Genomic DNA, 14,301 nt, shown 5'->3' with positions numbered 1-14,301 from the left:
TCATCTTTAAACATTTTTTTAATCCTATCATTTCCTGGAAATCAAACTATTCCGGATTTATTCGCAAATTTAATTAGTTGTATACATTTTTTGAATGTTTTTTTCTTTATTTGCTTTCTCTTTATGCAATACTAATCAGAACATTTTCAACCTTAATCAAACAATTTTCAACTATAATCAAACAATTTTTAATTATAATCAAACAATTTTTAATTATAATCAAACAATTTTCAACTGTAATCAAACAATTTTCAACTATAATCAAACAATTTTCAACTATATTCAAACAATTTTCAACTATAATCAAACAATTTTCAACTGTAATCAAACAATTTTCAACTATAATCAAACAATTTTCAACTATATTCAAACAATTTTCAACTGTAATCAAACAATTATCAACTATAATCAAACAATTATCAACTATAATCAAACAATTTTCAACTATAATCAAACAATTTTCAACTGTAATCAAACAATTTTCAACTATAATCAAACAATTTTCAACTATAATCAAACAATTTTTAATTATAATCAAACAATTTTCAACTATAATCAAACAATTTTAATTATAATCAAACAATTTTCAACTATAATCAAACAATTTTCAACTATAATCAATTTTTTTTTAAATTATAATCAAACAATTTTCAACTATAATCAAACAATTTTCAACTTTAATCAAACCATTTTTACCCCAAAATAAAACTGGCAGAACAGAACTCAAAAAAGAAACAGAAAAAAAAAAAAGTTATTCATTTTAATTTCGGAAAAATTGGTCTTTTTTTTCAAAAATTTGATTCGACACAGTTATCAAAAATATAGTCACCCCACAAAATTCAAATGTCACGTATTTTCTACTCTGACTCGTGTCGACTAAGGGTTGGGAATATTTTCAGTGTAGTCTGTTCCTTATCATAGTTAAAGACAAAAACATTTGTTCATTTTAATGTAACGACTGGAGCTCAGATGTCTTCATGTTCGTCCAAAAAGACACTTAAAAACATCCAAATACTTCCGTACTGCTCGTCTGTGACGTCCTTCTTGTATTGAAGCCTCGACAAGAGAAATTGTTTTGAACAAAGTTAAGTAAATTTTTGAGCTCGTTTCCTCGGTCCTTGGATTTTTTTGGATGAAGACGTAGAGAACTGAGCTCCGGTCGCTACATAAAAATGAACAAACACTGTAAGTAAGTTAGTAAGTAAGGGATTTTTATTTGTATAGCCCTTTTCTAGACCAGTGTCACAAAGCGCTTAAACAATCAAAACATTATTCAATAAAGTATATACTTTAAAGATCAAGAAAAAACTGATAACACAACAGGAGTTCTAGAAAATCAAGGAAAAGCCTGAACAAATAGAAACTAAAATCCCAACCCTTACTCAACAGGGTGAGTAGAAAACGAGTGAAATTGAGAAAACATATCAAAGTGAAGTGAAAGTGAAGTGAAAAAAAAACGAGTGGAATCATGAGTCGCCCCAACATGGTTTCCAACAACAGCGGAGTGAGAAAAAACATCAACATTTTGGCCGATATTTGACTGAAATACAGAAGAAACGTCTCAGTCGCTACAGTCCGGCCACAGTATCGCGCCGACACGTCCATTGAAGTCCAGCACCTCGCACCTCATTATCTCATTCCACGGTTAAGCTTCTCATTGAGGCTGGAGGACGAGGCCTGAATGGAGGCCGATCTTATATTTTGGGGGGGAAAAACCCTCGCCGCCTCCAGCTGGACCGTTTCCCATACAGACGCAAAAACAAAGAGGCGAGCCGTGGCTCCATAAAAGCCTCCTAACCACTCTCTCCATTCACGTCTTTCTCCGTCTTCGCCCTGTTGTGTCTCCAGGCTTATCCTCAACGTCGCTCCCTTTCTCCTCCACACCTAATTGGCCGTCGCATTTTAATTCCACCCCCCCCCTCCCCTCCTTGTTTAGCGTTGAATTGTTGGCCTGGGATCAGAGGGGGGAGTGGTGCCCAGTGTTCCCCCCCCCTCGCCGCCCCCATGATGCCAGTCACTCTACCTGCTGGCACTGGTGAAGCGTCGTCCAGGAACCGTTGCCACAGGTTCTGATCCTTTCCGAGGAAGAGCCAGAGAGGACACTGGAGACACTGTAGCCTTTTTTTTTTTTTTTGTCGTTGTCTCGCCAATAAAAAAACGTGTTTCGTTTCGTCTTGTTTGCAGAGCAGCTCCAGGTCCAGACGCGTGGAGCAGGAGTGCAGTCAGAAGGTGGCCACGTCTGCACAGGTAAACCAGAAGCCCCCCTTACCGCCCCCTTTACAATTAACAGAAAGGAGCTGAAGTTATAGAATTCTCACTTGCTATGTATGTTATATATATGGTTAAAATTCATCATAATAAGACATCATCATTTTCATGAGAGTCTTTTGCCCCCCTTACTTCCTTCCCCCTTACAATTAACTATAGGAGTTTAAAAATCTTTGCTTTGTACGTAATACGTATTAATTAAATTAAATTGAAATTGGATATATTTTTATTCTCATGGGGTCTTCTGCCCCCCTTACCGCCCCCTTTACAATTAACAAAAAAGAGGCTGAAATTATAAAACTTTTACTTGCTATTTATGTTATATATATGGTTACATTTCAACAAAATAAGAAGCATTTCATTTTTAATGGGGGTCTTCTACGCACCTTACCGCCCCCTTAAAATTAACAAAAGGAGTTCACGTTCTCTAAATCTTTATTTGGTATGTAATACATGTTTTTGAAATGTAATCAAAGTTGGACATGTTTCGAATTTCCGTGGGGGTCTTCCGCCCCCCTTCCCGCCTCCTTACAATTAACTATAGGAGTTGAAAATTTTAAAATACAAACTGTTTAAATTTCTATCATAAATTGGATGTATTTTAATTATCATGGGGGTCTTCTGCCCCCCCCCCCTCTACGCCCCCTTACAATTTACAAAATTAGCTGAATATCTCTTGCTAAGTATGTATGTTATTTGGTTTAAATATGATTAAAAATGGACATGTAGTCTTCTGCTCCCCTTCCCGCCCCCTAAAAATGTATACAGAAGTTGAAATTCTATAAATCTTAACTCGGTATTTGCCCCCTTTCCCTTGACCTGAACAAGTTGCCCCCTGCCATAAAACCTACACTGAGTAGTCTACGTGATAACTTTCGAATATTATTGAGCAGTTTAAGAGTATATAAGACTTAAAGTTATATAATACATATGGTCCCTTTACCTCTGATCGTTAAGTCAAGGGGGCAGCATAGGAGGCAACCCTCTCCCCAGAGACCCCCTCCAGCTCTTCTTGGGGGAATACTTGAAAGATTAAATTGACAACCAAGAAACACGATCTCTTCTTCGTCCGCCCGGGGGGCAACTTACCAGAGGAGACCGCCTCGACCGTCCTCACCTTATCTTCGGGGAACTCGTCTCTCGGATTCCGAGGTTCCAATAAACCCCGACTTGACCGTGACATCATGTCCACGGCCGTTAATAATGGTGTCCCTCAAGTACTTAAACTATAAAGTGTATTCTTAAGATCGCTCGATTGTGACCTGAAGACGAAAAAATGATATCAATCATAACCCGTTACATTGTGACGTCATCTTTCAAATTTCATTTTGAAAAAGAACTTGAAGAAGTGGGTGTTTTTTTTGGAAAATGTTTATGTCGAACATGTGACCTCGTTTGACCCTAATTTAACCTCGTCACCCAAAGACGACGTTCAAACATGTTTTTTTTGTTGTTTTTCCTTTCTTCTTACTTTCACCCCCCCCCCGCCCCCCTCGTTCTCCCTCTATATTCTGGGTCGACTGGCGAAGTCACCGAGTTGAAAGCCGGGTTGACAAGCAGATGTTGGGAGAAAACGGGAGCTTATTAGGTTACACAACAATTCACTTCAAAAGAAGTCTGACACTGTGCAAAAGCTCAGCCATGTTTGCTTCTTTTTTCTTCTTCTTTTTGCTCCACACAGACAAAAAGCAACAAGTGATTAATCGTCTTTTTTTTTTGGGGGGGGGGGGGGGGGGGACACAAAGCTGGCGTCAGCGAAAAAAAACATCCCACTCTCTTGAGGGATGTTTGTTTCAAAGTGTTTTTGCAGTTCGACGGTGAAAGTGGTGCATTTGTCACGGGCGACGACCACTATTACGATCTCGGTGTGATTAACCCCTCGGTGTCTGACCGAGCTGAGCTAAACTATACGCTTAACGGGCCAATTAAAAACACACCTCGCCGTACATCGTCCTCAGGGTGGGGGGCAGGGGGGGGGGTGTTAATGGTACGACTGCATGAACACTGGGGTGTGAAGCTCCTTTTGTGTCTCTTTCACTCACATGCTTACACCTAATGAGAGCCTCGTCTATCTAATGTGGGTGTTGAGCGTGGAGCTGCGAGGGGTCCTCCCGGGGTGACCCCCCGAACCACTTAGTCATGAGCCGGCGGTGGGCGGTACCGAGATGATGATGATGATGATGATGATGTGTCTTCGTCCCTGAGCGTCCGACGTGTAGGTAGAAGAACGTTGTTTACGATTTAGCGGCGCGATTATATAAAGTACAGAGTAGTTTTCATAATGCTTCTGTTCAAATATTCATAATGAGCCCCCGTTAAAGTGTCGCACTCGTTTTCTACTCTTTCACCCTCGTGTCGACTGACGGTTGGGATCATTCTCAAGAGTAATCTGTTCCTTTTTTTAGAGTTCAAGACAAAAATGTTTGTTCATTTTAATGTAGCGACTGATGTCCAGAAAAGACGGTTGAAAACGTCCAAATACCTCCGTTACTGCTCGTCTGTAACGTCCATCTTGTAAGTAAGTAAGTAAGTAAGTAAGTAATATTTATTTATATAGCGCTTTTCTAGATCACAAAGCGCTTAAACAATCAAAACAATACTCAAAAAATTATATACTTTAAAGATCAAGATAAAACTGATAACACAACAGGAGTTCCAGAAAATCAAGGAAAAGCCTGAACAAATAGAAACGTCTTAAGATGTTTCTTAAAGGAGTCAGTAGATCCATCAAGCGCAAAGAGAGAGGAAGATCGTTTCAAAGCTTAGGAGCAACAGCCTGAAAAGATTTCTCTCCTCTGGTCCTGAACCGTGTTCAGGAACCATCAATAAATTCTGATCCACAGACCTCAGAGCCCGAGCTGGGGTGTAAGGCTGGATCAGATCAGTGATGTAAGGAGGAGCCTGACCATGAATAGATCTGAAAGTAAGAACCAGAATTTTAAAGTTGATCCTGAAAGAAACTGGAAGCCAGTGAAGAGTTTTACGGATCGGGGGAAATGTGAGTTCTTCTACCAGAGCGAGTTAGAATTCTCGCTGCAGAGTTTTGTATGAACTGCAGGCGATACGGGAGAAGTATATCATTTCAGCTCTTTCTTGTTAATTGCCTTGAGTGATGTCATCTGGTTTCTTCATAATATAAGCCACTTAAAGCACTTGTTTTAGGGTGATTATGAATAGCTCTGCTTCGAGGCTCTCCTGGATGACCGCGCTCATCAACCCGGAGGAAACAAATCTCCTCGACCACAGATGACAGTACTTTTAAACGGAGAGTATCCAGGCTCGACTTTTATCATCACAGATCGGCGCATCGTCGGCATAACAGCTGACACGGCTCCCATCCTCCTGTCGTTCTCTCGCTCCCTTCTTCCCTCCCTCGTGTTCAAGACCCCCCCCCCCCCCCACCCTCACAACAAAGTCCTTGATCTCCTCCATCATGAGTCCCTCCTTTGTTACTCGTTTGATGTTCGGCACAGAAATAGTTCATTACTAGATAGTCAGATGAGTCAAATCTCAAATAATTACAAGCCGGAATGATGTTCCTGTAATATTGTGCCGTTTGTTGCTTTCATGTTTCCTGTGACAGAAAAAAAAAAAAAAAAAGCTTAATCTCTCTCCCATCTTCTTCTTCCCTCCCAAACTCCCACACACTGAGCTGATTCCAGCAGGGCTAGTTCTCTTGAGTTTTTCACACAGTAAACAATTATCTGTCTCGCCCAGAGCCAGCAGTGGCCCTGCCCCACACCCACCTCTGTCTTTTTCCACTTTTTTTTTTTTTTTTCATACCCCCCTCTCATCTTTCCTCCGCGTTTCCCTGACAGTGTCTTAAATAGAATGTTAATTTTGACTGGAGGATTTCAAAGCCGAAGCAGTGCCTTTTCATCTTAGTGTGCACCGCAAGTTCACCAATACAAAGTCACTCTGCTCTTCAAAAAGGAAGTTTTTCTCTCTTCCCCCTTCCTGCCTATTTTTGCCTCTATTTCCTCTTTCTCTTTGTACTTTCTCTTCTCTCTCCGTCTTCTTTCTTGTCTCAAAAAGTGACTCACAAGACATGAATCTCTGGGAAAAAAAAGAAGCTGTTTTATTCAAGGAGAAATTGTAACAGCTTGAGTCGTCCACGTAAACAACGTCCGCTGACCACGTGTTTTGGGGAGATAAGAGGAGAGATAAGATGAATCCATGGATCTCATCCTGTGTTTGTCACGCAGGTTGTCGCCGACCTCCGGACCTCCGTCTGTCAATCCAAAGAGGAATCCATCAGGGCGCAGGAGGCGATGAAGCGGCGCCTGGAGGACGCCCACGTCCGCTGGGATCACGAGCGAAACCTCTTGATCCAGAACCATCAGGTGGGTGCGAGACACGCCCACCATCACGACAACATTTAACTTTAAACCATGAGACCGATCGCCCAGGTCAGCGCTTAATCGGTCATTACGATTTTATTTGTAGCTTTTTAAAATCACCGTTTTCTCGTCGAGTTAGTTTTTTGTCTATTTTGGTCCCGAACTACTGTACTTTAGGTCTCTCTCTTTATGCCGCCGCCCGCCATAGAACCCAGACTGGAAGCGCCGTATGAGATGATTGGGTGGGGCTCACTAAATAAAGAGTTGTTGTGTCTGGGAGCAGCAACATTTTTTTCCAAACATAACCATGTCCGACTGTGGTCACAGCTGCCTCATATATAGTAAGAAGGGCCAGTCTGTAAGTCTCTGTGTCGAGGAGCCGCTCTTTTTCTTTTCAGGTCCCTTTTTTTTTCGAGGCCTCGCCACTGTACGCCTAGTTATACGTCTGTTCGACCCAAGCTAGCAATTTTCTTGCATTTTTTTTTGCACAACTTGACATTGTGAAACGTCGTCACGGCAATATTGCTCGCACGTATTTGAAGTAAAGCGTTTAAGATTTTTTTTTTTTTTAAATGGTGAACACAAGCTTCGCCTTTCATGGAGCTTTTGTGAGCAACAGCCACAGATTACAGCTCGGATTTTTTTATTCGGAGCGATTTTCAAGTATAAACGCTAGTTTTGTTCTATTTATGTGACACTCGATTGATTTATTTTTCAAGCACAGATGCTAACTGTAACAACTCAACATTCACAAAAACAAATCAAGCAAAAATGAGAAGTGAATTCATTAAAATTGAGGATTTATTTGAGGATTAATTCAAAGTTGTGATTTAAAGGATTTATCATGAACAAAAAATAATCTATAAAAGTATTGTAAATAATGCATTATGAGCACAATCATAATAAAGTGCTTTTAATGCATTTATAAAGCTTCATAGAAGAAGTTTATAATCATATACGGCAACTTAATACAAGATTTAATTGGTTTAAGTGGTGGACTTTTATAGTTTGCAATTTGTAAAATATGAATATACTGAAAATAATAAAAAAGAGGAAAACACAAATCGAAACAAAACAAGTAAAAAATAATAATAAAAACAATATAAACTTTGGGGAGTATACATACATCATAAACGGTCAACTTTAAGGGCTTTTATTAAAGAAGGAACACTTTATGCTTAAATTATTTAATGTTCTTTAATGGAAGGATGTTCTGATTGTGAATCCACCAAATAGTGTTTGTTGTAATAAAAAAATACACATTTTAACACATTTTAACTTCAAGCTCTTAAAGTCATCCTATACTGTAGCATCAACACTGGATTTATAATACATTAATTCTACAACCAAGTTTTTTTTGCTTCCCAACAAGGAGGTTGCTGGTTCGCTTCCTACTTAAGCAACCTGTAGTCTTCATCTTTTGCACGAGTTTGCTCCAGTCACTCCGGTTTCCTCCCACGGTCCAAAAAATATACGCAGGGTCGATTGAAAAATCTCTAAACTGTCTGTGGTTGTGAGTGTGTTCAGGGTGTTCCTCCGCGTCTCACCCTATGTAGCTGGGATAGGCTCCCGACCCCAGTCAACCCAAAAAGAGATTCAGCTCTTAAAATGTTGTACAACACCATTGTTTTTAAGAAAGATAAAAGTTGCTTTGAAATTGTAGATTCTAAACTTAATATTTAAGGTTTACGATCCTATGTCGCTCGACACAGACCAACATTAAAGTTAACAGTTAAAATAAGTTATTGCACAGAAAATACCATCTTTTTCTTACAAAACAAAACGCCTTTCAGACAGTATTAATCAATAAAACAGTATATAGGCCCAACAACAAAGGTCTAATGGACCAGTACCACTGTTGTGTACACTTTTGATTAATCATGTGGCCTTTAGGAACTCATCCTGTCAAGCACTCAATAAATAATGAAGGTAAATAATGTGCTTTGATCTTCAAATAATCTTCCATGAAGAGTAAACCTATTCCTGGAAAAGGGGTAACAATAGGTTGGACTCGATTAAAAAAAAAAACGGATCAAAAATGAAGTAATAAAAAAGTTATTGTAGTGTAATCTGCGGGGGAGAAGTGTATAACTGCACAAACAAACGTGGCCGATGAAAGGGTGCAGGAAGTCGCGGGATTTAGACGGCAAACAAAAAGACAAGAAAGGAAGAGAGAGAGAAACCAAGTAGTGGCGGAGAGCTGTCAGTGAGCCATCGCAGGGAGTGTGTCGCCTGCTGACATGGTTTCCATGCTGCTCACTTCAAAGAGTCCCGGATTATGACGGGAGCGCGGGGCTTCAGACAATGGGAGGGAAAGAAAATAACATCAAAGTTAGCCGCACATTTGAATCGGGATAATCCCAAAACAGTTGTTCAGAATGCAATGCTGCACAGGATCAGACGTCCTTTTTTCTACGCCAGCCTCATCCTGCCGTTTCTAGCCCAAATTTAGCTCGCTCTGTAGCTCTACTGTACTTTTGACTCCTTAAATGTGGGTGTTAACTGTAGAAACCTTTTTATCTTTTTGAAGAACTGTTTTGTGTTTCCTTTTTCTTTGAAGATGCAGGATTTTGTGGAAATCTATGCATGTGTAGTGGGAACTTTATTTTGGAAGGTAAACAGGAAGTCAGAATGGAATGTTTGTATTCACTCAACAGGAAGTAGAATATATATTATATTGTTTTTTTTATATTTTGGAGAGTCTATCTTAACGTTCTCCTTTTCTGTCGTAAATGTATCTAGCTTTAAAAAGTATATATATATATATAAATAGTGCATACAATTTATGTATAACAGTATATATTACTATTTGTTCAGGCTTTTCCTTGATTTTCTGGAACTCCTGTGTTGTTCTCAGTATTATCTTGATCTTTAAAGTATATGCTTTATTGAATATTGTTTTGATTGTTAAAGCGCTTTGTGACCCTGGTCTGGAAAAGCGCTATATAAATAAATATTACTTACTTACTTACTATTATACATGTATATTAGTATATTACAGTATGAATGTTGACTTTGATCTTTGAATCTTATCTTAAACACTTTTATATCTTCTAAGGCTACCATATCAACGTGATCTTTAATCTGCTTTTTGTTCGATGCCAACCATCCCACAGGCCACATAAAATGACAGGAAAGACCAGATTAGAGTTTGACGCAGTGATATAAAAACTTAAATAAGAAATTTAAAAATAACTGAGAAAAACACAAAAGTATTTGTCAACAATGGCCTACAAACACACTTTGGCGACGCATTTTTTTTCCCCCCCGAACTTTTCACCGCGTAACAATTCAATTAGCATACGTGTACGATGTGAAAATGTTTGTGCGAGAGAGTGTGCGCCTGCTGATTTTTGTGCGGCTGCCAAATGTGACGCAACCCAAACCCACATTATACCCTGCCAAGTTAAAGGTATAAAGAAACACACTCATTCTCCCTCCACACTTTTTTTTCTCACACAGCCCATCTTTTCCAACTCTGTATCTTTGGAACAGTTTCTTTCTCACACTTTTTCCTCGCTCGCACACACACACACACACACACACACACACACACACAGGCGCACACATGCTCACCTCGCCATGCCAAAAGGGAGAGATGGCTGGTGAATAAACAATGGCACTCCGCCCATAGTGTCACCCGCCTGGGCTTTGATCAGCACCGCTGTTCCCGCTCCCCACAGCAGCGCTTCCTGTCTCTCTCCAGAGGGCTGCCATGTGCACACACACACACACACACACACACACACACACACACACACACGTAAACACACACATAGCATTCATTTCTGCATACACATATTTTACTTTCCCACTTTTGTCCCACTAAGTTTTTTTCTGTCCCTCAAGTGTAAGTCTCTTTTATAGTCACACACCCACAGGACCTGTTCGTTGTGTGGGTCTTTGAGAAGAAACTTTTGTCGTGTTTTGGTTCTAATCGGACCAAAGGCGTCCGTGAGCGGTTTCGGGTCTCGTCCTGATTCTGTTAGCTAGAAGACGAGTGTTTATTTGTCCATCTCGGATCACTGCGCTGACATTCTGCTTTTCCCCTGGATCTTAATTTGTGCAGATTTTCAAAAGTGTTGACAGATTGATGGCTTTAGCTGGAGTCGTTGCAGGCTAGCATATGGTCAGTTGGATTGACCTGGAAGGGATAGCACTTTTCAAACTCAGGCCTAAAATGGCCTGTAGTATTACTTTGCTATGATCAGTAGTTTTACTCCACGAGGGTCCGTAATATTACTCAATGATGGTCTGTATTATTACTTTGCTAGATTATGTGATATTACTCCACAAAGGTCTGTCGTATTACTACACAAGGGTCCATATTGTTACTCCACGAGGCTCCGTAATATTGCTTCATGTGGGTACATAGCATTACTTTGCAAAGGACCATAGTATTACTCGAAGAGGGTCTATTATATTATTTCATGCTTCTCCATAGTATTACTCCATAAGGCTCAGTAGTATTACCCTTCAAGGCTCCATAGTATTACTCCACAAGGGTCCATAGTATAACTCCGTGCGGGGCTCTGTAGTATTACTTCAGTATAGTCTATTACTCCGAAAGGTTTCACAGAATTAATCCACGGGGTCGGTAGTGTTACTCAATTAAGGTCCGTAGTATTACTCACCAAGTCTCTGTTGTATTATTCCGTGAGGTACCGTAATAATTCTCTACAGAAACTGTATTATTACTGCACGAGGGTCAGTAGTATTACCCTACGAGGCTCCATAGTATTACTCCACCAGGGTCCATTGTATTACTCTGTGCGGGGCTCCGTAGTATTACTTCAGTATAGTCCGTAGTATTACTCCGAAAGGTTTACAGAATTAATCCACAGGGGTGGTAGTATTACTCAATTTAGTTCTGTAGTATTACTCAGCAAGTCTCTATTGTATTATTCCACGAGGTTCCGTAGTAATTCTCAACGGAAACTGTATTATTACTGCACAAGGTTCTGTAGTTTTACTTCACAAAGGTCAGTAGTATCACTCCTTGAGAGTCTATAGTATTACTCAAAGAGGCTCTTTATTAATAATCCTCAAGGTATTTTAACTTCACAAGGGTCTGTAGTATTACTCCATGTGGGTCTGTAGTATTACTTCACTAGGGTTCATCTTATTACTCCGTGAGGCTCCTGACTACAGAGTAATACTATAATAAGTCGCACTACACTAAAGGCTTCTTCTAAAGCGATACATCTTACCGTCCAAAAAATACATTATATTTATTTACGATAAACTGAGCCTGAAGTAATAAAGACACAGAGTTAAAATCATACTTGTTGCCGAGCAGATCTAGATTTGTTAAAGTATTTATATTGTTGGTCACAAGAGGTCGCAGTGAACGCTAAGCGCTAAGCTAACGAACATTTTTTTCCGGGACATGACGACGGTCTCCGAGAACGTTGACGCTGCGAGGTCGTAACTTGTTTTCATTACAACGGCAATTGTTTGACGACGCCTCTCAAACCGTCTCCTACAATAGGGGGCGAGTTCCAGTTTATGCTCCGACATGTTTCCAACTTCACTTCCAAAACAACTCCGGCGCAAAGTGCCAGAAAAAAAAAAACATCAAAGCGCCGAAGACGGGGGCCGGCGCTTCTTAAACTACCGGCGGCACGTTTGAAGGAGGTGAGGCCACGTTCACGTGCCCGAGCAGGTCCTCCTGTTTTTTCTTTTTTTTAATTCTTCCATACAGGTAGACACTCGAGTCAGAGTTTCTCTGTAACACCTCAGGACTGAGACCCCCCCTCCCCCCCTTCCTTCACTAGTCTTACATTTTTACTTTCCCCACAGCCTTTTGATAAAAGTGCAGATAAAAGCAAGTCTGTTCTCATCTCTCCGGCCATCTCGTCTCTCCTTGAGGTTCGCGCCTCCTTTATTATTTACCATCGGATCAGTCGACGTACACACCGGCCCGTGTTCTAAAGCGTGTGCATTCCACATACTGTGCCTTTGTTTATGTATGTCTGTGCACTTCATGCCCCTTGTGTGTGTGTGTGTGTGTGTGTGTGTGTGTGTGTGTGGCTGGAGGCGGTGCACTGTGAGGTTTTCTGCTGCCGTCTGAAGTCGTCCAGCCTCAGTGTCATTAGAGGATCTCTTTAATCCCGACTTTGGGAGAAACTTCTGACAGCACGCTGCAAATAGAAGGCTCCGCCGCACATGAAGCGCCGCTCAGCTCCTAACAAAACACAAAGTTTAAAGAGGCCCCTGGCCTTTTTTTTTTTTCCCTCCTCCCACCGTTCCCTCTGGTCTTTATTCTTTGCTTCTTTTTTTCTCTCTCTCTCTCTCTCTCTCTCTCCCCTTGCCCTGTGTTGCTTTTTTACTTCACCCTAGGGAAACATGCTCTCCTTATCTGCACAGGAAGACCACCCAGGAAAAGATGACTCAGGCATCAATGCGCCTATACTCTTGTGTGTGTGTGTGTGTGTGTGTAGATAATGCACACTCATTTTTACAGACTCTCACATTTTCAAGAAGTTCTGCCGTTAATATTAATGCGAGCCCATACCTGCCCGCGCCCGTCCGAGTGCGGTGTGTTTGTGCGAGCGCTCGTGTGTTTGTGCGAGCACTCGTGTGTTTGTGCGAGCGCTCGTGTGTTTGTGCGAGCGCTCGTGTGTTTGTGCGAGCGCTCGTGTGTTTGTGCAAGCGCTCGTGCGCCTCGCTAATCCTTTGAGCCAAAAGTTTTGGAATGAAAGTCAGATGTGGAGCACTGACAGGAAGGTGAGGGAGGCTGTGCAGCAGGTAACAACACTGTCTCTCTGGGCTGCAGCCACGTGTTCCATCGGCTTCACACCATCATCATCATCATCATCGTTCTCACAGGTCATCATTATTGTCTGGTATTTCACAGATTGTTTGTTCGTGAATTAAAGTCATTTATTATGCGTCTATCAAACAACTTAATGTCAATTTATCTTTAGAAGCACACATTTGTAACATTTTACCGCAAGGGTTCGTATTATTACTTAGCAATGGTCCATAGTATTACTTCACAACGCTCCATAGTATTACTCTGCAAGGGTCTATAGTATAACTCCACAATGGTACTATTACTTCACAAGGGTTCTAGAATTACTTGCCGGATGTCCATAGTGTTACTTTACGAAGGTCCATAGTATTACTCAGCGAAGGTCCATAGTATTACTCAGCGAAGGGCCATAGTATTACTCAGCGAAGGTCCATAGTATTACTCAGCGAAGGTCCATAGTATTACTCAGTGAAGGTCCATAGTATTACTGAACGAAGGTCCATAGTATTACTCTGTGAAGGTCCATAGTATTACTCCACAAGGGTCCGTAGTATTACTTCACAAGGGTCCTAGTATTACTCAGCGAAGGCCCATAGTATTACTCTGCGCGGGTCTATAATATTACTCGACAAGGGTCCATACTGTTACTTCACAAGGATCCTAGTATTACTCCACATGGGTTCTAGTATTACTCAGCGAAGGTCCATAGTATTACTCAGCAAACGTCCACAGTATTACTTAGTGATGGTCCATAGTATTACTTAGTGAAGGTCTATAGTATTACTGAGCGAAGGTCCATCGTTTTACTTAGTGAAGGTCCATAGTATTACTGTGCGAAGGTCCATACTTTTACTTAGTGAAGGTCCATAGTATTACTGAGCGAAGGTCCATAGTGTTACTTAGTGTCGGTCCATAGTATTACTGAGCGAAGGTTCA

The 14,301-nt window shown here is 40.8% G+C and overlaps 1 protein-coding gene across 1 annotated transcript in view; it reads left to right on the top strand.

Annotated features, from left to right (window-relative positions):
* cep112 (centrosomal protein 112) overlaps positions 1 to 14,301 on the top strand; it is a 96,055-nt gene that overhangs the window by 54,904 nt on the left and 26,850 nt on the right. Inside the window, exons 13-14 of the mRNA XM_087808368.1 lie at positions 2,185 to 2,247; positions 6,474 to 6,611. Coding sequence (XP_087664494.1) covers positions 2,185 to 2,247; positions 6,474 to 6,611 — 201 coding nt within the window. The remainder of the gene's footprint in view (positions 1 to 2,184; positions 2,248 to 6,473; positions 6,612 to 14,301) is intronic.

The sequence above is a fragment of the Callionymus lyra genome, chromosome 15, assembly GCF_982586985.1.
Source record: "Callionymus lyra chromosome 15, fCalLyr1.hap1.1, whole genome shotgun sequence".
Classification (NCBI taxonomy): Eukaryota; Metazoa; Chordata; class Actinopteri; order Syngnathiformes; family Callionymidae; genus Callionymus; species Callionymus lyra.
Note: the sequence above shows the minus strand (reverse complement) of the source record. Positions and strands in the feature narration are given on the sequence as shown.